The 27,704-nt window shown below is 36.4% G+C and overlaps 1 protein-coding gene across 1 annotated transcript in view; it reads right to left on the reverse strand.

The window, feature by feature from the left end:
- Positions 1-27,704, reverse strand: part of LOC107716500 (piezo-type mechanosensitive ion channel component 1-like) — a 71,350-nt gene that overhangs the window by 36,071 nt on the left and 7,575 nt on the right. The window contains exons 2-18 of the mRNA XM_016522979.1: positions 22,462-22,654; positions 19,570-19,783; positions 15,770-15,944; positions 15,255-15,359; positions 13,594-13,684; positions 13,400-13,494; positions 12,424-12,684; positions 10,188-10,293; positions 8,425-8,606; positions 8,189-8,337; positions 7,702-7,860; positions 5,350-5,456; positions 5,053-5,216; positions 4,686-4,862; positions 3,857-3,982; positions 3,214-3,320; positions 2,100-2,193 (exon numbers count right to left, since the gene is read on the reverse strand). Of these exons, the coding sequence (XP_016378465.1) occupies positions 2,100-2,193; positions 3,214-3,320; positions 3,857-3,982; positions 4,686-4,862; positions 5,053-5,216; positions 5,350-5,456; positions 7,702-7,860; positions 8,189-8,337; positions 8,425-8,606; positions 10,188-10,293; positions 12,424-12,684; positions 13,400-13,494; positions 13,594-13,684; positions 15,255-15,359; positions 15,770-15,944; positions 19,570-19,783; positions 22,462-22,654 (2,505 nt within the window). The remainder of the gene's footprint in view (positions 1-2,099; positions 2,194-3,213; positions 3,321-3,856; positions 3,983-4,685; positions 4,863-5,052; positions 5,217-5,349; positions 5,457-7,701; positions 7,861-8,188; positions 8,338-8,424; positions 8,607-10,187; positions 10,294-12,423; positions 12,685-13,399; positions 13,495-13,593; positions 13,685-15,254; positions 15,360-15,769; positions 15,945-19,569; positions 19,784-22,461; positions 22,655-27,704) is intronic.

Raw genomic sequence — 27,704 nt, forward strand, 5'->3', positions numbered from 1 at the left:
ACCCTCCCATACAAGCCACAATTGTGGAGAATTTGTGATATTGTTGTCACATGCACACAATGACCAGTCTTTGTCATAAATTCCTGCAACTGCTTCAGAGTTGCTGTCGGCCTCTTTGTAGCCTCTCTGACCAGTTTCCTCCTGGCTCAAAGGGCCTGTTTACACCTGGTCATTTCATGCGTTTTCGCTGATCGGATATCTATCTGATTTGTTAAAACGTTTCCATTTACACTTGGCCACATAAATGTGTCGTTCGCAAAACGGATATAAATCCAATCTTCAATTCCCGCGCTATATTTAAATTTAACGGAGTTAACGTCAACTAAATCAAAAGATAAGTGCTGCATTTTATTAATTATCAGCTCATTTCAAGATCAAAGACCGCAATAGGAGAGCGCGTGGCATCAGCACTGGAAAGATAAGTTTGTCTTACTACTTTTAATGAAGATGATTGTGTGTTGATGGTCTGCGTCTTACTTTGGCTACGTTCACACTGCAGGCAAATGTGGCCCAAATCGGATTTTTTTTACTCACATGTGACTCAGATCTGTTTTTGTCATGACAGTGTGAACAGCACAAACCGCATGGAATCTGATCTTTTTAATTCTGATTTGTGCCACTTACATATGTGGTACTAAATCCGATCCATCCCTGTTGAAAAAAACAGCATATGCTGGTTTTTTCAACAGGGATATGTCGGATGTTTTGCAATGTGACCGCAGTGTGAACGGTCATGTCGGATTTCGACCAGCATAAACCAGCAAAGGACCAGCATCCCAGCTTCAAAACATACCTAACCAGCATATGCTGGTTTTTTCAACAGGGATATGTCAGATGTTTTGCAATGTGACCGCAGTGTGAACGGTCATGTCGGATTTCATGCGGCTTTTTCACTCTAGATCGACATTCGTCATAATTCCGCGCTTACGGGAGACACTTCAAAGATTTTACATACCCAAAAATATCAAGACAGTAGCGAAAGTTAATCAATGGAAGTGTGATGTGTCAGAACTCATGTGTATTACAGTGACAACTATACAAGTAAAACATGAGGGATCATATCATAAAAGTTTCAAAACTCTGCTTTCTTTTGTCACATCCTTGTCTTTATTTTTTCATATTGCCCGTGTATAATTTCGCTGGCTTCTGCAGCAGATCACACTATAAATAAACGCATAATTGCTTACTTTATATCCTCCGTGTTTACTTCCGTATGACGGCGTGCTGCGCAAGTGTTGCCAAATCCACATTTTCCCCGCGGAATTAGGCAACTTTTCCTCTGTTGCCGCGGGATGTTTTTCAACTTCGTCCCGCGCTATATTTAAATTTAACGGAGTTAACGTCAACTAAATCAAAAGATAAGTGCTGCATTTTATTAATTATCAGCTCATTTCAAGATCAAAGACCGCAATAGGAGAGCGCGTGGCATCAGCACTGGAAAGATAAGTTTGTCTTACTACTTTTAATGAAGATGATTGTGTGTTGATGGTCTGCGTCTTACTTTGGCTACGTTCACACTGCAGGCAAATGTGGCCCAAATCGGATTTTTTTTACTCACATGTGACTCAGATCTGTTTTTGTCATGACAGTGTGAACAGCACAAACCGCATGGAATCTGATCTTTTTAATTCTGATTTGTGCCACTTACATATGTGGTACTAAATCCGATCCATCCCTGTTGAAAAAAACAGCATATGCTGGTTAGGTATGTTTTGAAGCTGGGATGCTGGTTTGAGCTGGTCCTTTGCTGGTTTATAATGGTCCTTTGCTGGTTTATGATGGTCCCTTGCTGGTTTAAGCTGGTCCTTTGCTGGTTTATACTGGTCCTTTGCTCTTCCTGAACATGATTGGGCTAGTTTCGGACTAATTTTGAGAAAGAATTGGGCGGATTTTGTTGTGAAAATCTGGAAACCCTGTTCGTATCGTTCTTTTGCGCATGCGGGTCAGTTCAAAACCATGATCTGTTCACACTGGAAAACTGTAATGCACTTTGATCCTTAAGGACTTATTTCAAATTATTCTTATTGAAAATAATTGGAGATTGGTGAGTTTCCAATAGCATGCATTTATGATGTTTTTGGTTTAGGTGGATGTCATACTTCAAGGCCAAACTTGTAGAAGCTGTAGTTGAGCAGGTATTTGATGCAGTGGAGGAGACCCTTGTCCAGTGTGTCACGGGTGGCCTGGGGAAAGATGACTTTGGCCACATTTAAAACAACAATGTGAACAGCTACACAAAAAATTCGGAATTGAGTACTAAGGCTCACAGTGTGAACGTAGCCTTTTTGAGGCCATTTACACCTGGTCTTTTCACGATCGTATAGCTATCCGATCAGAAAAAAACGCATGAAGTGACCAGGTGTAAACAGACCCGTTCATCCAGTTTGGAGCGACGTCCTGATGCAGGGAGGGTCTGTGTTAAACCAAATACCTTCCACTTCTTAATAATAGACTTCTCTGTGCTTCTAGGCATCGATAAAGCCTTTTAAAAAATTTTTTATCCATCTCCTGACTTGTGCCTGTCCACAACTTTATCCTGGAGATCTTTTGACAGTGCCTTGCCACCCATAGTGGATTGTTTGTTTCAGTTGTACTACCAAGAACTGAAATGCTCCAGGAAAGCTCTTTTCATGCTGAGCTAATCAAAATGACCACAGCTGATCACAGTTGAAAGTCAAATAGCTTTGTGTGCCATTGAGAAGGTGATTAGCTACACCTGATTGAGTTTACAAGTCACTTTTAGGAGGGGTGAAATCAGTGATTCTGTTTTTTTTTTTCTAAAATATTGGTGTTATATCTTTCACTTGGATGTTATAAGTTGCACTGAGTAAATACAGTTGGATAAAACAAAAGCTGTGTCCGTCTTCATTTCAGGCTGCAAAGCAACACATTTTGTTGCTTTGCAGCCTGAAATGAAGACTGCATTTCAGGCTGCTATATATATATATATATATATATATATATATAAATACTGCTAGATAAAATACATTTCTCATTACTGTAATGCACTTTGATCCTTAAGGACTTATTTCAAATTATTCTTATTGAAAATAATTGGAGATTGGTGAGTTTCCAATAGCATGCATTTATGATGTTTTTGGTTTAGGTGGATGTCATACTTCAAGGCCAAACTTGTAGAAGCTGTAGTTGAGCAGGTATTTGATGCAGTGGAGGAGACCCTTGTCCAGTGTGTCACGGGTGGCCTGGGGAAAGATGACTGGAATTGGGGGAGGTGAGCACTGCTGTTGTCTGTAGTGATGAATCTGGTGCCGATACACTGTTTCCTCAAACACAAGCAGCATCAGAACCAGCAGATGACCCTAATAGAACAGAACACAGAGCTAGTGTGCAATTTATTAAAACCTTGACCATATACAATGTAAAATGATGTGTCACATTAACAAAAACACGAAAATACCCATACCGCTTGTGAGCTTGTACAATATAACTCATCTCCAGACTCACAGGCTTTATTTAGTATAGAATACTACAAAGTACACAAAATACTACTTTCTCAAACTGTAGTGACCTTGCATGTTAAGTTCATCAAGTGGTGTCCAGTTATTATCTTGAAAATCAAAATATTTTCCCCCAATTTTTTGACGGAATAAAGAAAAAAGAAAAGAAAATAATCAACTGTCAAAAATTAAGGTAAACTTTTGACCGATTAATTTCCTTGACTTTTTCTTTTCTCAATAATTTAGAGATTGAGATTTCACTTACAAAATTGTGACATTTTAGACTTGAGCATAACTATAAAAATGGCACAAAAAAAGCTATATGTAGAGATACTTCCAGGTCAAACATAGTAAGTATTTTCGATTTTGTTTGTGTGAAAGGTGAAACAGAATCTCACCTTTGTGTAACCGAGGACAGTAGCATCTTTCCTAACACCAAACCAGTTGGCTGGGTCCACAGGTGCTTTATACAGGGTGGAGTTCAGCACTTCATCTAGTTCTAGACTGGTCTCATTGACCATTGGCTACAATACAGAGAGAAAAGATGTAAACAATGTGGCCTAAACCAGCAAGTTTCCAGTATGAAGTTATTTTTCTGTCCTCACTGAAAGTGAAATGTACCGACATAATATCTTGTTTGCTACATCATGCTGAATCTGTTTAGGACACTTCACAATTACGGAATGGAAAGAAACAAACTGGAGAGAAACACAAGGAACATTTCAAGTCTGCTTGACATATTTTAGGCTGCAAGGCAAAATCCTGTCAGCAGAATAGACTAATTACTCTGAAGAGGAAAGTTTAGCCATTTATCTGGCGATAAACACAAGCCTTTTAAACAGCCAACCGGAGTTATTGCAGTAGTGTATGTAAATCACCTGAGAAATACAATTCACTTTTTTCCCCCAAACATCCATAAAACGCAAGACTAAACACATCAACCTAATCCACGCTTGAGGGTATTTGTTTAATTAGTGCTAAGTTTATGAAACCGGCAGGGTGCTGAGACGCAAGTATCCCACAAATCCTGAGCGAGACAGTGTTGATTTCAAAAGTCATAATAATATGCTGTTCTGAGTAGTCCCATACGGCAAAAAATTTATTAGTTCAGGTTTTGTTCAAAATCATACAAGCAATAGTAATAGTGATGCTTACCTTAGAAAACACTTTACAACTAACAATGCATAAAGTGTTTGTAAGTATGTGTGTTTAGGTGTCCTGTCTCACCACGGTGCAGTTGTTAGAGTACTCCGCAGGGTTGACGACACTGAGCTGGTACAGCATCTTGCAGACGATGATGACACAAACCCAGATGGTGGAGAGACAGGAGGCCATTGCTCTGAAACGGCCATAAGGCATGGCAAAACTCCACAGCACCACCAGGACCAAGTTCATTGCAGATGGCTATGAATGAAGGGGGGAAAACAAGAAAGTAAATACAAGGCAAATGAAGTGTGAAACACTGACATATCACCTCATAACTAGATAGGCAGAAGAATATGGCTGTTTCTCTGGTGTGCAGAGAAACTACATAAATAACTACAGGTTATGAAACTGACATAATGAAATGGCCTAAATGATGCAGTATGCAGACCTCCAATAGTGCCACCCAGACGACAAAAAAAGCCACAATTTTGACGATGTGCAGTTCCAATACTCTCCAAATGAAACTCTGGACATGGGTCAAAGTGTCAGAAAACTTCCTTGACAGCACCATTAGTCTGTCCATCACCAGTCCCCACTTGCTGGGTATTGCCTCTGAAAACAAAGTAAGAACGGACACTAAAATTAGGGGTGTATGTTGAGGATCATATGGGTATTGGCCAATATTAAGTATAAAATTCCTTTCATTGAGCTACACCAGCACAGAAGCAGCATTTATTACTCTCACCATCAACCTCTGATGGATCATCATCCAGCTCTGTAATGAGATCTTCCTCCTCAAATCTGACTTCCTCTGTGGATCGAACCAAATCCGGATTCTCTATACCTCTCTTCCTGTGGGGGAAATCAACAACTGCAATGTCAGTGATAATCCAAAAAATAAATAATAATAATAATAATAATAATAATTCAATAGAAAAGAAAAATCACAAGTCATATATCTTAAATATCTCAAATATTTCTCACAGAAAGCAACATGACTAAATGGAGAAATTCAAATAGTCCCCTGGGAATGCATCAGATAAAAAAAAAAAAAAATCACACATTTTTGTATCAAAATATACATTTATAATTTTTTTAATACATTTTCTAATAATAGGGCTGGGTAAAACTTTATTTTACAGTGTCCTTTTCACGTTATGTGTACATTTACTATAGTATTATCAGTCTATTATGCATAATTACATGCAACTAACCCTAAGCCAAACCCTGTGAATAATGGCTTAAACCTCACAATCAAAACTGACTTTGAAATACCAAGGTATTAATTTCTGAAATGCTTCTAGATTCTTGCTCTGCTTTTTTTATTTTTTAGTGGAAAAAATGAGTACAAAGAAGAACAATGCATCACTAATAATAATGATGCAACAAAAATAATGCAACAACATTACACCAAATTATAAATTTTAACATCTTAATTACACATCTGACATTTACTCGCATCTAACTATGCATCTAAATAAAAATGTATAGTACACTCAAAAATATTTCAGCCTATTTTTAAGATTTACACATAGTAAATAGTAATATAGTAATTTAATACAGTTTTTTTTTTTGGCTAAAATTACACAAGATATAATGGAAATTTAACATTTTGTAATGAAATGTTTGAATGTATATAGTTTGTTGTTGTATTAAAAATAAATGCATTTATATTTGATATAATCCCAAATACTGCAATAAAAATCGTAATATGTTTTGTTGTTGCGTAAAAAATAATAATTGATCATAACAGGTAATAATTAATCAGGCAATAATTGTACACTCAAAAATTCACTTTGTGATATCTCTAAATAAGTACACGTAGTTAATTAATATTACTCAGTACTTAATTGTGTAATTACACTGTAACAAGTACACCTTAAAATAAAGTGTATTCTAGGGCTGCCAATTACTTAAAATATGTATTTTAATCAAGACAACATTTTAGCATGGTGATGGATATGATAATGTTAATGTATTTGGTCTTGGCGGAATAGATCTGCTACGCTGCTGCTGCTGAATTGCTGCTGCTGTTGGTTATTGCTGTAGTTGTAGATTATTGCTGCTGCTGCAAGCAAGTACAGGAACTTGCTACTGCCAATGCATACAGCAATACGGTGCCGTGAGTATTTAAGACATACTGCTGCTGCACAAATAGCATATAAAATAACCCGTAGCAGATCTATACAGGTGGAGCTGGAGAAGGTGGAGGGTTTCAGAGAAACTCTGGAAGCCCGCTGCCGGAATCTCTAGTGAATGCTAGCCAGCCATATAAATGCAAGGCAGTAAGCTCATTGGCTGCATATGCAGAATGAACCAATCAGCTTGTGCCAAGTCATTTAACTCTCTGAAAATCATCAGTTACGTTAACAAAACATCAGCCTGCGCCATCTAAAGTTTCATGACTAAACTATATATTTATGATTAATCTCAATGTTAAGTTAATGTTTCCAGTTTCTTTTTAACGCAAGTAAATTTAATAATATGTGTAATTAACATGGTCACAAATCGAAGATTGAAATAAATGTGCATGTCTATATGAAAAAAGAGCACTAGACAGAAGTAGATTTATTTACACATCTGACTTATAAAATTGACAATTTGTGCTTCACTACATAGTCCTGCAGCTTTGATCCATTTGTATTAGCTCTGAATGTTCTATTACAATGTTTTTTTTAGTTTTTTAGAAATCTCACAGAAGATAATGAAACGATAATGAAATGAAATGATTATAAACAGCATTCAGAATTAATGGTGTTAAAAACGTAAGTAACTACATATGCTAACTTTTACATGTTCGAAATAATGGCTTTTAAATTGTTCTAAAATGCATTTTATTTCAGTAAAATAACCTAATCTAAAATATATGAATGCATTTGTTTAGAGGTAATGTTCATGCCTGTGGATGGGAGTAACATTAGTTATGATTATAAACAGCATTCAGAATTAATGGTGTTAAAAACGTAAGTAACTACATATGCTAACTTTTACATGTTCGAAATAATGGCTTTTAAATTGTTCTAAAATGCATTTTATTTCAGTAAAATAACCTAATCTAAAATATATGAATGCATTTGTTTAGAGGTAATGTTCATGCCTGTGGATGGGAGTAACATTCTCCAGATCTGTGATCTTCATGAAGGGCTTATGGAAGTAGTGAAGCTGTAGAATACAGGCCAACAGGAAGAAGCCTGGGATCAGGATACTGCTGAAGAGCTCAGATAGTTTAAACGTCTCCAGTCCCATGTCAGCCAACCTAAAGATGGAGAATCTGATGAAATTTACTTAAAAATGAAAATTCCAACATCACTTACCCAAACACACTTCCAAACCCATATGGCATTCCATTGAACACAAAACAAGAAGTTATGTAGAATGTTTTATGTGCGATTACAGACTTTTGAAGCTTTTTTCCCCCTCTTTTGGAGCTTAAAGGTCACTCATTTACTTTTATTGTGTTGAACAGAGCAGCAGGAACATTCAGATAAACTTCTCCTTTTGTGTTCCACAAATACATAAATGAACATGGGTTTGGAATGTCATTAAGGACATTCCTTTCATAAATAGTAAACCAGGGGACATACTGCTGTTCTGTGAATCCAGTGAAGTTTCCCCAATAGCCTGGAAAGTCCTCAAACTGAAAGGTGTAAATAGCAATGAGCACCACCATGGTGTAGGCCACCACCATCCACCAGAAGGCCTTTAGCAACCTCCTCCAGAGAGAATAGTACACCTAAGGACAGAGAGGTTTTTCACTCAATTTTATGACTAAATTTAGTGGAGAACATTACATTTCATACGTGGGCTTGTAAAATTGTACCTGATACAGACACAGGCAGAGCAGAAATAGCAGCATGTAGACGATCTTGTAGGCTACAAGCTTTCCTGCAAAGCTGACCATGATGAACATGCCTCCACACACGTAGATCCAGTACTTAGCGTACAGACTCATCACCAGCCCACCCAACACCTTCAAAATCGACTCATTTCGACCTGTGTTCTCTGAGAGAGAGAGAGAGAGAGAGAGAGAGAGAGAGAGAGAGAAAAGACTCTCAAACTTCACTATTTGTGGTGAAATGTGAAACCCAAAACCAAAATAAGAAGAGTTCAACCACTCAAATGCATGGTAGAAAAGCAAAAATTGTTATAGTTACTCAGATGACTTTGTATATAATGGCCTAATTTTATAGTACTTAAGTGTTTTTTTTTTTTTTGTCATAACAGCTCAACTGTCTCAGTCTCCTATTTTTTGCCCTTTTTTTGGAAAAGAGCAGCGTAAACTATCTACAAATTAATTAATAATTTAAAAATTATTGGAATATGTTTATTCCAATTTAAAAATGTTCTTTTTAGGGATGGCACAGTGAGGAAATTTTCACCTGGTATATATACTTATGACAAAACAGCAGGGCTTTGGACACTTTCGAATTCGCGATCTTGGCATCACGTTTTACAAGAAAAGATAATTGTTTGTTGCTCTTACATCTTTACACCTTTTACTTTCTAAGACTAAAATGAATGCTTGAAAGATGGATTCATTATTATTCTCAATAAAAAACACAACTACAATAAAACAGTACAATGACAAACTATCTTATATAACGTTTATTAACAAAAACGAAAAAGATGAGGCACGGCTTTTACCACATGCTGTACTGTATAACATTATCGACTAGGAAATTACAGAAAGTTTTGCAAACACTGTGGAATCAAATAAATAAAAAAATCCTCTGACAATGTAGTGTAACGTCAGGTAAACAGCAAAATCAACAGGCTTTTCAAAATGAAAACAGAAAATGAAAACTCAATTGGCTGTCGGTGACAGTGCATGTTTTTGCCAAGAAAACCAACATGTTCACCTTCTCTGGTTTAAGAAGCGGCCTTTCACTTTACTTTTGCATTTCACTTGAAAACCAAATACTCTGCCATCGTTACCTCAGTATTTGAGCCGCGCGTGAGAATAATCCAGCATTTACTTTCTTCATGCGATAAGTGAAACCTGACTTCTGCGGCACGTGCTGTATGGAGCAGAGTGGACGCTTTCAATTTACAACTGTAGCGTCCACTGTCCAACTGAACTAAACTGTTTTTAATTTTATAAAAAAAACTAAACGACAGTGGGGGCAGTACCACGGTGGGCAAGTAATATATTCGTGTACAGAAGAACACCAGGTAATACCGGTAACATAGACTACTGCAGCAAGCCTAGTTCTTTTCTCTTTTAATACACTGTAGAGTGTAAAAAAAGAAATGAGAAGAATAGATGAAGTGGAGCAGACAGAGAATTACGAATGCTTTGATAATGATGATTAATAGACACTGATTAATGGTTTAATTTCCTGAACTTCCTGAATGAATCAGAAAGAAATATTTTTTCTTATACGTCATGGCTTTGTAGTTAGTACTCTTGTTCCAGACAAATGGCAGGGTGTTAATGTGATAGATTTGATTTTGAATCTGGTCCGTGTCGTGTTTTGACCTTGGCCCCACCATCACTTCCTGTACTCTCTGTATTTGATCTATCAACAAAACGGCACAAAAGCAAATGCAATTGTCTTTTTAGATTGTGTTGCTCTCGCTCACCTCCAGTGGTGACCTCCTGCAATGGTGCAGTCACTCTCTTCTTCCTGCTGAACATGTCCTTTACCAACTGTCTCAGCAAAAGCCAAAATGTCAACGTGAACAGCAGCTGAGAACAAAGAGAAAAGAGTGAAGCAATATTTACACTTTCCTCAGTGTATTATGAAACATCATGAGAATTATGACTGATCATGTAGTTTACGTGTAGTTGGATTGTGAAAAGATGTAGCAAGTTTTCCTAGCTACATTTCTCACAGTCTTCAAGGTTTATTGCAGCCATCTGTATCTCAATACATGAAGCCATTTAGAATTTGAATTTTATACAGAAACTTTGTGCATTCTTAACTGGAAGCAGTGCTTCCTAACTCTGTCCCTGCAGGCACACCAACAAAACACATTCTACCTTTTCTGACCCATCCATTTCAGGTCTTGGAGTCGCCACTAAGAAGCTAATGAGCTGAATTAGGTGTGTTTGAGTAGGATGATTTTGAAAATGTGTACTGTTGGCGTGCCTTCAGGAACAGGGCTGGGAAACACTGTCTTAAAGGAACATTCTAGGTTCAATACAATTCAAGTCAAGCTTGACAGCATTTGTGGTGTAATGTTGATTATCCACAAAAAACTATTTCAACTTCTCCCTTGTTTTCTTAAATTAAATGAAAATGAAAAAAAGGGGGAGGCACTTACAATGGAAATCAATGGCCAATTTTTGGAGTATTTAAATGCAGAAATGTGAAGCTTATAATTTTATAAAATCACAACAATTAATCTGTTAAAAGTTTGAGATATAAAGTTGTTTTCATCAGTTTTACAGTCATTTTAAGGTTTTAGGTATCATGTTGGCATGAAAACAGTATTGCAAAATTGTATACTACTTTACATAGAAAAGATTGAGCGATTTTTAAAACTATATCATGTTAAAGGGGAGGTCTAAAGCTATTTCATGCATTCTGACTTAAATTCTCACTGTTAAAGAGTTGGATTCTTATCATAAATTTTGCCAAAGTTTCAAAAAACAAGTTGGACGTTCAGTATGACAGAGTATTTCTGTGCCAAATACACTCCTTCAGGTTGTATAAGTTTCTGAAAGTTTTTTTTTCCGAGTATGACCCTTCATGACATCGCAAAGGGCGGAATTCCTTGTACGGGCACTTCTCCCAGAAGAGTGCGCGCACATCAACCAGAACAAGAGCAAGAGCAGCCCATCAACGAATTATGCAAGTGTGTTTGTTTGTTCCCGTCATTTCGGTGACGAATGTTTTATAAACAATTTAAATAAAATTTAAGTCAATAACGTTTTTGTTCCTGTGTTATGTATCTCGGTCTCACAGCCTACAGATGATCATTACACAAAAGCTTTGTGACTCTTTAGCTCCGCCCACGGCACGCCTCCAGGAGCTCGACTGTTTTCTGAGAGAAGCGTAAAGCTGTATCTGTCTTTTATAAATCTGATGAAACTAAAGACTCTTCGGCGATATGAAGGATGCAATACTACTCTATAAGTACTCAAGATTAACATGAGATTGGCGTAAACTGTGTGTGTTATATCCCCTTTAAACGCATATTGTTTATTTGTCTTGTGGCTATACTACTGAACCAGTGAGAATTTTATAGAATTTTTCATATTGGGCCCATTCACTTCCACTGTAAGTGTTTCACTGTAACTCTTCTTTAAAAATCATGATTAATAAACAGTGATTACTGATTTCATTTCCTGAACCTGAAGTGAATATTACGTTCTTAAATGTCATGGCTTTATGGCTGGCACATATGCCAGAGCCTTAATGTGGTAGATGTGAGACTGAGTCTGGTCTGTTATCAATTTCTCTGTAATTTCACAGTCATTTTAGAGTTTTAGCTATAATACTGCTATGGACATGATGCTGCAAAATTGTATACAGCTTGTATGGTTTATGTCTTGTGGCTATACTATTGAACCAGCGAGAACTTTATTGTTTACGTGTATAGGCCCCATTCACTTCCACTGTAAGTTCCTCACTGTAATCTTTTTTTTTCCTTTTTATTCAAAGAAAAAGAAGGTCAAGTAAAAATGAATTTTCGTGGTAATTAACATGCTGTAGAACATGCTGTAAATGTTTGATTGAGCTAACATCTATTGAACCCAGAAAGTTTTCTATTTAAATATCAACTTCTTATTATTCAATATCAACTTGTATTACATGATAATGGCAGTCATTCAAAAAAAAAAATACATTTGCCAGAGCTTCACTGTCCTCACCATGGCTCCCAAGCGCAAACAGGGGTACTGTGCTCGGTCCAAACCCAGCTGGTGCAGGCTCATGGTGCCAATGTGCTGGGGCAGTTCCATTTCTAGGTCCAGGGCCCACACATACTGCAGGCAGCAAAGTGCCAAGCCATACAGCAGGATGAAGGGAGAGCAAAGAGTGGCAAAGCGTTGACGTGCCCGCAGCATCCAGATCACACACGACCACAGCAGCAGCACAAACGTCAGCCAACTATGGTATGTTATACTCCACACCTGCAGGGGGGCAAGAATAAAAATTCATCACACACATCAAAAACATATTCTTGAAGATTGTTTTGTTCCAAATAATAATGCTACTATAGCGTGCTGCAGGGATGACATATTTTGTAGACCAAAACCCAGAAATTAGTAAGTATTTCATCACTTCAAGTTCCATCGTTCTGAAGTCACTGCTTTTACTCACACTCTTGCAAACTATTCTAACTCAAACTTTCAGGGAAAAGGTTTTATTTATTTTTAATTTTTTTTAATGAAGACTGAAAGAGTTGTCAGAAGCTCAGTGATGGTGGCGCTGAAGTCATGTGACCGTGGTCAAGTTTGTTTATACTGTAGCTTACGTTGAGCTTTTTACTTCAGGCAATACTTCAAAAACGTCAAAATTCATACAAGTTTTGTTCATTTTTAAATATGATCATGCTGAACAAAACTTGCAGTCATACACTTTTGTTGGTCACAAAGCTTATTTTCTGCAGTAATCCTGAAGCCAATGGAAAAAACCTATTGGGTTTTTGTCAAGAGAACCAGGGTGATATTAACTTCCGGGTCGGCCTACAAAAATAAGTGATAATTGCTGCACTTTTTTGTAACTCTTTTTCTTTTTTTTTTATTCCTCTTTGTCATTATTCAGGTGTAAGTTATTGTTCAGACAATGAATCAGCACAAAACTTAACATATATAGATAGTAGACAGAAGAGAATATTTGTTTTACCATCATAGCTATGAGGGCACAAATGTAACTTTGTTGCAAGATCATTCGTCCCACCAGGTGAAGAGGATTATCGGCTGCAACCTCTCCACTGGGCCCTGCACAAACAAACATCACATGCTCAGAAACATACATATAGACTTCAAGGTGAACTGGTATCTTCTGTACGTGTAGATGCACAATGTACATTGCCCTACTTATGTCATGTTGACTTGAACCATTGGTCACAGGTTCTTTAGAGATTTGTGATTCAGACAGCGGTGACTCTCCCGTGGTGAGAAGCGTTTGCTAAACCAGACAAACCAAAAAAACACAATGGTTTCACACAATGGTTGACACTTATTTTGATAAGTAATGAATCAGATTTGTATTCCTTTATTAATTAATCAAATATTCATTCCACATCATTATGTGTTATCAGGTAAAAGGTGGTGAGAATATTCAGCAGGACCACACATTTCCCTGCTTTTAAAGGGATAGTTCACTCAAGGCATAGTTCCAAAACTCGTATGACTTTCTTCTATAAAACATAATAGAAGATATTTTGAATAATGCTGGTAAACAAACAGGTTTGGTCTCCATTGTTTTCCAAATGTATGGAAAAAAATACAATGCATGGAACCAAAACTCTTTGGTTACCAACATTCTTCAAAATATCTTCTATTATGTTCCACAGTAGTAAGAAATTATGACAGAATTTTCATTTTAACATATTAACACTCACACATAGTATTGACTGAAATCAACACATGACTTTTTCTGTAATTAAGTAATGTACTGTATGTGACTGTATGTGTATGGAATTAAAGTCACAGCGCATTGTTCGCGGTAAAAATAACGAAACGAAAATGTAGTAATTACACCATAAATGCATATAATTAAAGTCTACTGTGTATCACAGTCAACACAAGGCTTTTTGGCTAGGTTTAAAGCAAGGAAAAATTCACTTTTATATAAACAAGACAACATAATAGACGGCACTCGTGGAGGTAGAAAAACAAAGTTCTTTATGACCCGCAGGATTGCTTGTAATAAAGATTTAAATGCAAAAGAAAAGGCACGAGAGGCGACGGTTTCTGTCAGTGGTTTTAATTTAAAATGTCTGTGATAGCCTACTACCTTTAAACATAAGAAAAGTAGGCTATAGGCCGTGTTTAAAAATTTTGCCACATGCTTGGGCAACTTAATATATAAATCTAGAAGTAAAATGCATTGAATAATATGTTGTTTATATTTATTGCATTTAAACGTGAATATGTCTACGAAAGATTGTACTACTGTACTGTGCAAAAAGAGAGTCACAATGCTGAAAAAGCATTAACAACGTTTGGATTTGAAATTAAAATAATGGAAATGTTGTATTTGTGGTATACAGCCGTGGATCAGTAGCGGACTGCAAACACATCCTATGTGAAAGCACAATGCGTCCGTGCTGCTTCTGCACCACTTCTGCATTCTGATTACTAAAAATTGTCATAGACATGGGCATACAAGCTGTTTTGGGATTTTATTATTATTATTTTTATCATCATCATCTTTTTTTTTTGTACTCAGCACTGCAGTTTAACATACTGTACTCCCATTTGATTTGGAATAAAGATGTGAGTAAATTTGCTTGGTTTTAATAAAAAATTTGGGGCTTGTCCAGGATATGTTTTTTTATGTTGGATTGTTTTAGTTCAAGTCGGTCAGTTTTGTGTTGTAGGTAGAGTAGGTAGGAAATCATAGGCAAAGTTTGTAAAGAATCTTCGTTTCAGCATGTGAACAAAAATGAAATACTTATGTTGGTAAAATGATGTAGTTGAGACTAAACTAATATATCGATAGGCGAATGTAACCATAGTGATTTAAGTCTTACCTTAGTGTCATCTTCATTACTATGTCTCCTTGTCTCCCATGGCCTGAGCTCCACTTCCACTCCAGCCTCACCCTGTACTGCTTCAACTGCTCCACCCTCATCGGTCTCCACAAACACAAAGACATTACATCAGTTAATATATGATATGATAATGATAATATATCACCAACTAACCCAAACTCCATTATTGCACACAAACAATTAGTCAAATGTTATTCAGTGGCTTACAAGGGTACAAATGTAATGTGTCTGGGTTTTACTGTACATGACATCCAGTACAAGGAGCTTTTGAAAGGATAGTTCAGCCAAAAAAAAGTCATTAAATTCAGTGAATAGCTTTAGACACATTGGAATATGATGCCCTTTTTAAGCTTGACATCCACTGTTTGGAAAACAGCATGAACTTTCTGCTCATTCACACACACAGGATGTGAGCAACTTAAGGTAAAGATGACAGAATTGTCATTTTTGAGCGAATTATCCCTTTAATTGAACAAGCGAATGTGTGAAAGCACCTTGTCCGTGTGGCCATGACTGTAACTGTTGATTTTCAGCACAATAGTCACAGAGATGTACAAGAGGAGAAGAATGCCAGGATTGACGTACACTGGCCAGTCATGCTCCATGTTGAGGGTGATGTCAAAAGAAGAACAGTTTCCAGGCTTTATTATATCCTTCAGGCCAAAGAGTCTAAAGCAAAAAAAAAAAAAAGATAACAAATTAAAACTTCAGATATTCCATTTTCTGAAGAAAATGTGAGGGGTACATGCAACCTTTAAGTTTTTGTGATATTCTGGTCGCTACATATATGACCCAATTCCCTTTCAAGGAAAGTTAGTTCACTCGGTGGACGTATTCACAACGCCTCCGGGCAGTTATTTCAGGCATGCAAAACCTATTTTTAAACCTATATTTCAAATTAGCAAGAAAATATAACATGAACTTTGCATAAACGTTGTCTCTTATAGTGTTAAAAAAGCATATATAGGTTGGTCCACCACCAATTGGTTACTGGCTCATTTATTTAGATGGCAGGACTTAATAAGACATATTGCATGTTATGTGTGAACCATCTTCGTATATACACTATGGGTCAAAAGCTTTGAATTGTGATTTTTTAAAATGTTTTTTAAAGTCGTATGCTAACCAAAGCTGCATTTATTTGATCAAAAATACAGTAAAAACTGTAATATTGTGGCATATGATTACAATTTAAACTAACTGTTTTCTATTTAATCTATTTAAAAAAAAATCTATTTTAAAATATAATTTATTCCTGTAATGGTAAAGCTGATTTTCAGCATCATTACTCCAGTCTTCAGTGTCACATGATCCTTCAGAAATCATTCTAATATGCTGATTTGGTGCTCAAGAAACATTTATTATTATTATCCATGTTGAAATCCGTTGAAAACCATGATACACTGCAATTCAAAAGTTTGGGGTAAGAATAAAAAAAAAAAACAGTATACATTTATTCAGCAAGGATGCATTAAATTGATTAAAAGTGACATCAAATACTTTTATAATGTAAAAAAAAAAATTCTATTTAAAAAATTAAGCAGCAAAATCTGCTTTCAACACTGATAATAATTAGAACCATTATTAATAATTGAACACCAATAATAACTGATAATAGCCAAGCATCAAATCAGCATATTAAAATGATTTCTGAAGGATCACGTGACACTGAAGACTGGAATAATGGCTGCTGAAAATGTGCCATCACAGCAATAAACTACATTTTAATATACATTAAAATAGAAAACAGTTCTTTTAAATTGTTATAATATTTTTACCGTTCTTTTGATCAAATAAATGCAGCCTAAAGCCGGGCATACACTGTGCGATTTCAGCAACGTTTTTGTTAAATACAAACTTTCACTGTACGAGTAAATTGCATGCTCAAGATCACTGTACAAGTAAATTGCAGGCTCAAAATCAGACGAAAATCGCACAGTCTATACCCGGCCTTAGTGAGCAAAAGGGACTGTATTTCCAAAACGTCAAAAAAATCTTCATTAGTCCAAAAGTTTGACAGGTAGTGTAATCTTTCAATGTAAGTCTTAGGAATTTTTCACCAGGTATATCTTCCACTAAATGAAATAACAAAAACATATTATCACACAAGCTATCATTTATGTTGGAGCACAAGCAATGTGGGGTGAGTTAGGCTTAGGTTTGTTCAAATTTAAGTATGTTGCCTTAGCAAACACCACTAATACTCTTAATCTGACAGCAGTGTGCATGAGACATTTTGTATGTGACATGTTTAGGACAATGATGTATAGCAGAATTTTGTTTTATCTCACTGTGACAGTTATCTGCAACAGCACAGAGGTCAGCAGAGATTTATGTGTCATGAACTATGCACAGAGCTGGCAACTTCACCAAGCCAGGTTTTACGGCCAGTAAGTGTGGGTGTCACTCTCCAGATACATATCTAAGGCTTAAGTCTCAGTGTTGCTTTTCAGTGGGTTATGCAAGGCTGGCAGGATACACCACCTTCACCTCGCCAGCCTGAGGCTCTATTTTAGACCAGCAATGACTCTCACATTTACATCACACTCTGCCTTAACACAACCCTCATGTAATGAACATAAGATGGGGAAGAAGCTTGAATTCCTATTTTGAATGCAAGTAATGATACTTTTATATGAACAGTAACTTTAAAAGATTACTGAGAAATAAAGATAAACATTAACTGAAATAAAACAATTCAAAACATTAATAAACTATAATAACTATAACAGTAGCTCAGTGATACTAAAATAAAACTGGACAGAAATCTGTAGCAATATACACTACCAATCAAAGGTTAGTGGCCAGTACATTTTTTTTTCTTTAAAAAAAATTCATACAATTATTCAGCAAGGATATGTTAAATTGATAAAAAGGGATAATAAAGACTTATATTGCTACAGATGATTTTTATTTTGAATAAATTATGTTTTTTTTGTTTTGTTTTTTTACTTTTTATTCATCAAAGAATCCTGAAAAAAATATTAAGCAGCACAACTGTTTCCAAATCAGCATATTAGAATGATTTCTGAAGGATCATGTGACAGCGAAGACTGTTGTAATGACTGATGAAAATTCAGCTGTCACCACTGGAATAAATAATTTTTTAATATATCCATTGTAATAATATTCCACAAAATTACTGTATTTACTGTATTTATTTTTTTGATCAAATAAATGCAGCCTCGATAAGCATAAGATAAAAAAAAATCTACTAAACCTTTGAACGGTAGTGTACATTTCAGACATCTTAGCTATTCATAAAAACCCACAGGCTAATTGATAGAAATCATTCAATTTGAATATTCTTTGTATGTCTTATTCAGCAGAGCGCCTGGCGTTTTCAGCTGGCTAAAAACACTTTGGTGGACACACAGTCTTAATAACACACTGGCTGATACATCATCATTCTGTACAAGCTAAAATTATATCTAAATAAAAACAATTTAAAAGTAAATATTCTTAAGAGGGGCATCATCTCTCATCTTACCCTATTGTCCGAAGGCGGTCGCACCGTGCCGCGTCTAGAACAATTCGTAAAACAAGTACAACACTACGTAGCTGGGCGCCGCGGACAGACGTCAAACGGCGCCGCCGGTGTGCGTACACTCATAGAAAACAATATGTTCGAATTTTAAAGACGTGGCGCGGCGCGACGCGATGCGGTGCTGCGCTTCTCGTCCGGTGTGCGACCGCTTGAAGCACATTAGAGAACAATGCAAACATGATATTATATAAATGCTCACATTTTAGAGTACCAAGGTTCAAATCAAAGTACCAAGGTATTAAAATGTAATGCCATCATTGCACCATAATACCGCCACAGTACTTTCTTGGTGGTACTACCAATAATGGTCACTGTGATTTTGCCAAGTAGAACATTTTCCTGGATCAACATTCTTTTGTTGGTCCTGGAACAAGATTCCTGTCAAGAAGTCCCAACCTCAACCCTAACCATTAATTTGACGGTTCCAAACCCAGCCTTAAGCTTAATCCTAACTCAAACTGTACTGTTTGATAGCAATGTTGTCCCAGAACCAACAAAAGATGTTGATCCAGGAAATGGTGTCGATGTTGTCCTACTTCGAAAAATCACAGTAACCAGCCTCATTGGTTTACAGGAATGTTGTTCCAGGACAAATAAGGATGTTGAACTAGGTACACATACTACTTCAACCAGTCAGAGTAATCTTCCAAATAACAGCACAGTAAAAATGATGCCACAAAGTCACAGACACACTGAATGTACAGTACAGCGAATGTAAAGAGAATTGAGAGCAATGAACAACAATACCTGGCCCACAGGCCCACTGGGGAGAACATGTCTTGCGCAAATGAGCTTTGATACAGGTAAAGACACACCAGGTGCCCCCCTGTGAAGAAGGCCACCATCACGCACAATGCATTAAATCCCAGATGGCTGATGGGAAAGTGGCAAGCCCACCATGTGCACACTCCAATAAAGAGAAGGAAGTAGAAGGCAGAGAATGCAGAGGGTAAAGTGATTCCTGGAAAGAGAAAGACATGAGTTCAAAGTCAAATCACATCCACATTGAGATTAGACACAAAACATTCTCTACACAAGTCCTTCTATCTTCAAAAGCATATCACCCAGCGTTGTGCTCTGAAATGCAACAGAACCTTATTCAGAATATAAAACTAGTTATTTTGCTACAAGAGACGCATTAGCACAGTTTTATCAGTGGTGGACAGTAACAAAGTAGTTTTACTTCGTTACTGTACTTAAGTACATTTTTCAAGTATCTGTACTTTACTGGAGTAGTTTTATTTTAAGTAACTTTTACTTCACTACATTCCAAAGCATAAGATCATACTTTTTACTTCACTACATTTCATAAAACATATAGTTACTCTTTATAATATATCACATGCTCCGACACGCAGAAGCGGTGTCTGATTCAAGAACGAACTGATTCTTTTCAATGAACCTTTTAAATCGGTTCGCAAATCGCACCAAACGATTCATTCACGAATTAGAATGAACCGATTGCAGCTGTTCTCGAGTCGACAACTCACTGATTCAAATGAACCGTTTAGTGCGAGTCTCCAGTGAACTCAACCACCTAGATAGATTATATCTGAGGGAAAAAGAAAGGATGTGATGTTCAGAACATGGTAACTACAGTAATTATCAAAGTGGGAAGTGAAGCCCTTTGGGGGCATTTGGCCAGGGGTGTTTATTCACCACAGACAAGGTTTGAGAAGGAAAAAATCATTATGAAAATCTAATTATATTTTCCTTATTATATTCATTATTCCCTTATTGTTTATTTTGGGGAAATCGCAGGTATTTTGAGCAGTAGGATTATAAAAAAATATATGCTAATATAAAATTAAATGATAAAAGTAGCCTATATAAAAATACACATTCATCTTTCAGTACTTTTTACTTAAGTACATAAAAATCAAGTACTTTTGTACTTTCACTCGAGTAAAATTGAAAACTGAGTACTTTTACTTTTACTGAAGTAATATTTTATTATACGGATTTGTACTTTTACTCAAGTACTTGATTTGTGTACTTCGTCCACCACTGAGTTTTATATACATAACTTGTGTCCCAAATGACATGTTAGCCACAACAATTGAGTGCATGGTGTTGAACATTTCACAATCCTTTTTTCAGTTAATTAAGTTCATCATCCGTGTTTTTGAAATGCACTTTTTCTTTTTGAAATGTTTAGTGTAAACACACTACTCAGACTATGAAATGGCATGGAATAACGAGTAAGCAGCTATGGTTAGTTTTCTCTTTTAGGTCAACTACTGTCATGGCGGAGCAACAGTTGAGCAAGTTAATCTGTCAACATGTTTACAGATAGCTACCTGAATAATAACACTTTAAGTTTACTTTGTTACCTCAACTACTCAATGAAACATTTATTGGTGATGGAAAAGTACATACTTTTGACAGAAACAAAAGAGTATGCCAGTATTGGACATTTTAGCACATCATCAAATTGCGTCTTGACATTTCGGAACCCTTTGTTGTATAGTTTTTTTTATTTGCATGTAAACGTACTGTACATCTAGCTACATTTATTATCTTAAAACACATAATTATTATTATTTTTTTTTTTACATTGTTTAACTAATTATTTATAATTATTACTACTGTGGGAGCCTTGACCTTACATTCAACACTATGCAAGAAAACGTGATATATTAGCCAAAAAGTATGCAAACTTAAAAAACTTGAGATACATATCATTTCTAAATCACGCATACCATTTAGAATAGATTGTACACAAAACCTGCCTTACAGAGTCTTGTTCTCACACCTGTTTTTAACAAACTGACCAAATTTGTACTAGAGCTGTAGCTATCGATTATTTTAGTAATCGAGTATTCTACAGATTATTCCATCGATTAATCGAGTAATCAGATAAGAAGTCATTTTTCTTTATTAAAGAGCAATAATAAATATGCAAGAGATAATAAGATAGATCTCTTAAAATAAACAACTAATTTGTTTTCTTTTTAGAAAAATTTAAATTTTTATTGCTGAAATTGCATACATTAATAACCGTGAAAACTAAACCCATTTAATGTATTTACTTGCCAAATTGCATTCAAATGCAAATACAAATATATCAATAAAATAAATAAATAAAAATACAAAAATAAATTTCACATTACTTTAAAAAAGGTAAACAGTACAAACTAAAACTAAGGCATAAATCAAAATAATAGTAATAAAAATAATAATAATACCTAAACATTGCATTTATGTCGTGCAACTTAACTTTCAAGTTTCAGCCTAACTAAAGCTCAAGCATGACATAAGCCTTTACTGTCTTCTTGGAAGGCTTTGTGGCTTTTGTGAGAGGCAAAAATAAGTGGACCGGAAGGTAACTTGGACCAAGAACAAGAGAGCATACACAACAAACCCTCTTAAATGCCCCTATACATACTGGTGTGTGTGCGCGCGCGTGTGTGTGTGTGTGTGTGTGTGTACAACTTGTTTTTGATATCCTTCATATTCTGTGTGCGGGTCAGTTCACAGCAGTGATAGAAATTAATCTGTTCCAATAAGTTTAAATTGATTTTTACATTTTATGGGCATTTTTACCTTTATACCTTTGATTTTGACGCTTCCATTTAATCTATTTTCCCTTCTTGTTTATATTGCCCAAATTTGTTAAATCTGTTCTCTGACTCTTACCAGCTAGTGCTAGTAGTGTGATGGCCAGGATGCGGCCCATGTTCCTGAGGAAGTGTTGTGCTGTGGCACGGAGGCGGGCAGATAACTGTGCCGCCCCACTGCTTGAGTAAGGACTCTCCTCATCTTCCGTCGCACTACAGGATAACATTTCCTCATCTTCTCCTTCTACATCATCATCTTCAGTTTCATCCTCCTAAAAAGAAGAGGACCGAGACGTGAGAAAGACTTAATTGATGCTGGGATGAAAAAATAGGCCACATTAGAATTACGTTTTTAATCCAAAATCCTATACATGCATTTTTATTTCTACTTGTGTTCATTAATCTTAGAGAATGGTGAAAGTTCTATTGTAAAGATATGTGAAATTGGTGAGCTCGTGTGACACAAACTTTAAAAAACCAAGACTAAGGATGTCAGCCTTTGAAAGCACTGCAAAAACAAATGTACTGTCTGAGAGAAACTGAGAAATAGATACAGTAAGAGACAGAAGCTGAGGTATGTAAAATGTGAACAAAACATCAACAAGGTGAAAGAAGTTTTTCAGGCATGTACACTTGAGAGTGTTACTCTTGGCTCCTCAGGGTCATAGCAACCATATCTGGCCAGGCCTGCAGAGCCAGACAGGCATGTTTGCATCATGAGGTGTTTTTGGATGAAAGCTTGAAACACTGTTCAACCCAGCAACCTGTTGCAGTCAAAGAGGCCTATAATACCTGGAGAGACAAAGTGTGTTTTCAGACCTGAACACAAAGATATTTTGAAGAATGTTGGTAATCCAACAGTTGCTGATAGCCATTGAGTGCTTTTCCTTCCATACTATAGAAGTCAATGGCTACCAGCAACTGTTTGGTTACCAACATTGGTTACACAACGGAAGAAAGAAATTCATATGTTTAGAACAACATGAGGGTGAGTAAATGATGACAAAAAAATAATTTCTGGGCAAACTATACCTTGAAATCCCTGTTTTAGTACAAAGCAAACAATCTACAGGTGAGGAATTGATTACTGTTGAAAACGTCAATTGTTACAATGTTGCATTTTTGTCCTGGTTCACTTGGTTCGCTTTCACAAGGCAATGTTCCAGAGCTTAACAAAATTGTATGCAAGTCACATGTGAGTAAAACTGTCCTCTCATTGGCCACAGTGCACCTCTTTAGGTTCCGGGATTCCGCTCATAGCGTCATCCATCAAGATGGATTTACAAGTTAGCTCCCCGGGCTTACTGTGGCTTTATCTGTCATTACACAGGCCTTAACAAATGTATATGAGCCTTCATTCCTGCTATATATATATATGTGTGTGTGTGTGTGTGTGTGAATATACACAGCATCTTTAATGCGCCTGTTTTGTAGAAAGGCATTAAAAGACATTTCCCATTATGAATTAGGATACAGCTTGGTTCTTTGGGTCAAATTGCCTTCTCACCACAACCAAAGTGCTCCAGAGTTTGATTTCATTCAGACGAGGCCACCTCACTCAGCCAATCTCAGATCAATCATGCAGATCTAAGCACAATCGCAGTGTTCATATCTAGTGTTCTAATGCACAAACGAACTGAAACACACTAACCAGCGAAACCTTGATCCGTTTGTTTCCATCATGGGGTACCTTTAGTGTAACACACACACACACACACACACACACACAGAGCTTTCAAACTTGATGACAAAAAAATAATTTCTGGGCAAACTATACCTTGAAATCCCTGTTTTAGTACAAAGCAAACAATCTACAGGTGAGGAATTGATTACTGTTGAAAACGTCAATTGTTACAATGTTGCATTTTTGTCCTGGTTCACTTGGTTCGCTTTCACAAGGCAATGTTCCAGAGCTTAACAAAATTGTATGCAAGTCACATGTGAGTAAAACTGTCCTCTCATTGGCCAAAGTGCACCTCTTTAGGTTCCGGGATTCCGCTCATAGCGTCATCCATCAAGATGGATTTACAAGTTAGCTCCCCGGGCTTACTGTGGCTTTATCTGTCATTACACAGGCCTTAACAAATGTATATGAGCCTTCATTCCTGCTATATATATATATATATGTGTGTGTGTGTGTGTGTGTGTGTGAATATACACAGCATCTTTAATGCGCCTGTTTTGTAGAAGGGCATTAAAAGACATTTCCCATTATGAATTAGGATACAGCTTGGTTCTTTGGGTCAAATTGCCTTCTCACCACAACCAAAGTGCTCCAGAGTTTGATTTCATTCAGACGAGGCCACCTCACTCAGCCAATCTCAGATCAATCATGCAGATCTAAGCACAATCGCAGTGTTCATATCTAGTGTTCTAATGCACAAACGAACTGAAACACACTAACCAGCGAAACCTTGATCCGTTTGTTTCCATCATGGGGTACCTTTAGTGTAACACACACACACACACACATACACACACACACACACAGAGCTTTCAAACTGGTGATCTAGTACAATATCAGTTCCTCACTGGATCATTGAAAACTTTGGATTCTTTCACGTATGTGAGAAGTTTTCAAACATCCGCCTTTTCTTGCTGGCACATACACCTCTGCTAGAATATACTTCTGAAATAAACTTTGAATCTTACAACAAAGCAAAGAAAGCTACTTATGTGTAAATAAGAGTGTGTGTATTCCATCTGTTAACTGAAGGGATAAAAATTGGTGCAACTGCATCAGAAGACAGAAGGCTCACTATCACTGTCTGCTATGAGGGCATTAAAAAGGTTCAAAGTAGAGCGTTAAGGCCTGTTCACTCTAAGGATGATAACTATAGGTATATATAAAAAATAAAAAAAAACATTCTAGTTCAAAGAGAATAGTGGACTCCACACCACAACTTTAATGATGATAACACAAAGGAACAATTCTATTTTCAGCTGACAAACAATAACACTTGCTGCCAATCAGAAACCACCAACTTTAAAGAACTCTAGTATTTAAAGCACTGCATAATTACTGTATAATAAAAAGCATAAAATTATTATCCATTGGTGTGGATGCTAATATAGACATCATTACAGAGTACTGCAGCAATGAGCAATGAGTCCTGAAACCCAGAAACAGGTTATCACATCCATTTGAGTGGGCTTATCAAAATGTTTTAACATTTTATTCTCTGGCAGAAAATACATCAGTAGTACATCAATTGTGATTTAAAAAAAAAAAAAAATTATGTGTCATGAAAAAGGTGTTTGCTAACTGGGATTATAGAGGTTGTCGGAGACATTAAACATCATCATGGTCAAAAGGAAGACTCATCTACTCACTAGTCCGCTTTTACATCCTCATTGTGTTTATAATCCCACTCTTGAAAACTATTTTAACTCAAACATTCTAACTTGCAGATTTTAAATAAAGACTGATAGAGCTGGTGGAAGCTTGACATTGAAGTCATGTGACAGTGGTGTAGTTTGTTTAACCTAACTAAACCTTTTAACTTGTGACAATTGTATTTGAAAAGTTGTGTTCATCTGAAGATTTTCTTTAACAAAACGTGCAAGTATAGTAAACTTTTGTAGGTTACAGGGCTTATTCTCTGCAATAATACAAAAGTCAACGGAAAAATCCTATAGTGAAACCAGGGTGATGCTAACTTCAGGGTTGGCCTACAAAATTAAATGATCCCTTCAGCATTCCATAGTTAACGTTCTTGGTGTGAATGAGACTTTATACTCTATAACATGTGAAACAGTTTTTAATGGGGATAGTCCAACATACATTTATACATATATTGATTTTAGAATATCAATAAATCTTGATTTTTACAGTGCATTTCTATAGTCTCAAGCGGACTGTTCTAATGGATATTGAAGTGGCAAGAGTTTTGAGAAGGTTGCATGAAGTCAGCCAATCAAATTTGAGCATGCCATATTGGTCAGACTTTCCGTGGGTGTTCTGTGTAAAGGCTAAAATTACAAGTCTGGCACCAAGACTGCCCATAAACACCGAGGACCAGACGTTATGCCAAAAGTCTCATTGTGCAGGATTAACTTTGTTTTTCTTCTTAGTCCATCTGTCCTTTTGTCGATCTCTTGAACCCTGAATATGAAACCTGTGTTATGCTCCTTCAAAGGCACAGGAAGGTTGGATTCTTCCAGTCTTTTCAAGGCTGTTCAACTCAGTGTTTTATCAGTGTTTTAGTATTCAGTATCAGTGTCAGGGTCCTCCTTCATTCCACAGCCTCATGTTACCCTATTAACACCCTCTCCAACACGAATCACAGAGCTGCAATAAGGCATCAGTTGCCCTTTGGAAAGATTCATGTAACAAATCTTCGGGGCAATCTAAACCTTAATTACTGAGTTGGCTACACACTCTCAGAAAGAAATGTGCAAAATGTGTATCATGTTTTTACTCGTATCTGAACAACAGACTAAACAGAAGAAATGATCTGGAGAAGATTTTCTAGTCAAAGAAACCGGAGCCCTTGTGCACACCTACCTATTAAGTAATTTCCATAGACCACTAGCAGTACAAAGCTGTTTAACAGCCGGAGAAAACATTTCCAAAAAGTTCACTGTGGCAAGCTCTTTTGAACTCCCCATAAACAAAATCCAAATGAACTTCATTTTGGCCTTATTTTGTTCAAAATTACGTCACACCAAATCATTCTTTGATTTTGCCTGAAGTATACCAGGGCCTAAAGAGCACATATTTCAACGCTAAGGTACTAGGTTGATTAACTAAAATCCAGTTTCACCACACTGGAAGACCAACTAAACCAGCAGACCAACTAAACCAAGCAGTTTCTTACTTTGGATAGCTTATCAATATATCAAAAAAAGATTCAATGCCATGAACCTTGCATACTTCGTCAATGACTAGCTCGTCCTCTGGTGTGCTCATCGTAGCAGCCTGGAAGCTGTAAACAAAAGGTTTCCTGATGGAAAAATGCCAGAAGTTGTGTGGTGTTTGACATTATAAAAATGCCTGTTGTATTCTGAGTAGTTTAGTCCTTTTATCTATTTTCCATTTTTCCTTTCAAAGCTTTCCACTCCATGCATGTATTGTGTACCTGAATGTTAAGAGTGTACATTCAGATTTAAGATCTATCTTTATTTATAAGTTTTAACAGGGGTGTGAAGTAACGAATTACAAATACTCACGTTACAGTAATTAAGTAGTTTTTATCAGTAATTGTACTTTTTTGAGTAGTAAAAAAATTGTGTACATTTACTTTTAATTGAGTACATTTTAAGTGATGTATCGGTACTTTTACTCCGCTGTTTTCCTCCGTTTGTGGTCCTTACATGCTT

Source organism: Sinocyclocheilus rhinocerous, unplaced genomic scaffold, assembly GCF_001515625.1.
Source record: "Sinocyclocheilus rhinocerous isolate Xijiao unplaced genomic scaffold, SAMN03320098_v1.1 scaffold1411, whole genome shotgun sequence".
Lineage (NCBI taxonomy): Eukaryota > Metazoa > Chordata > Actinopteri > Cypriniformes > Cyprinidae > Sinocyclocheilus > Sinocyclocheilus rhinocerous.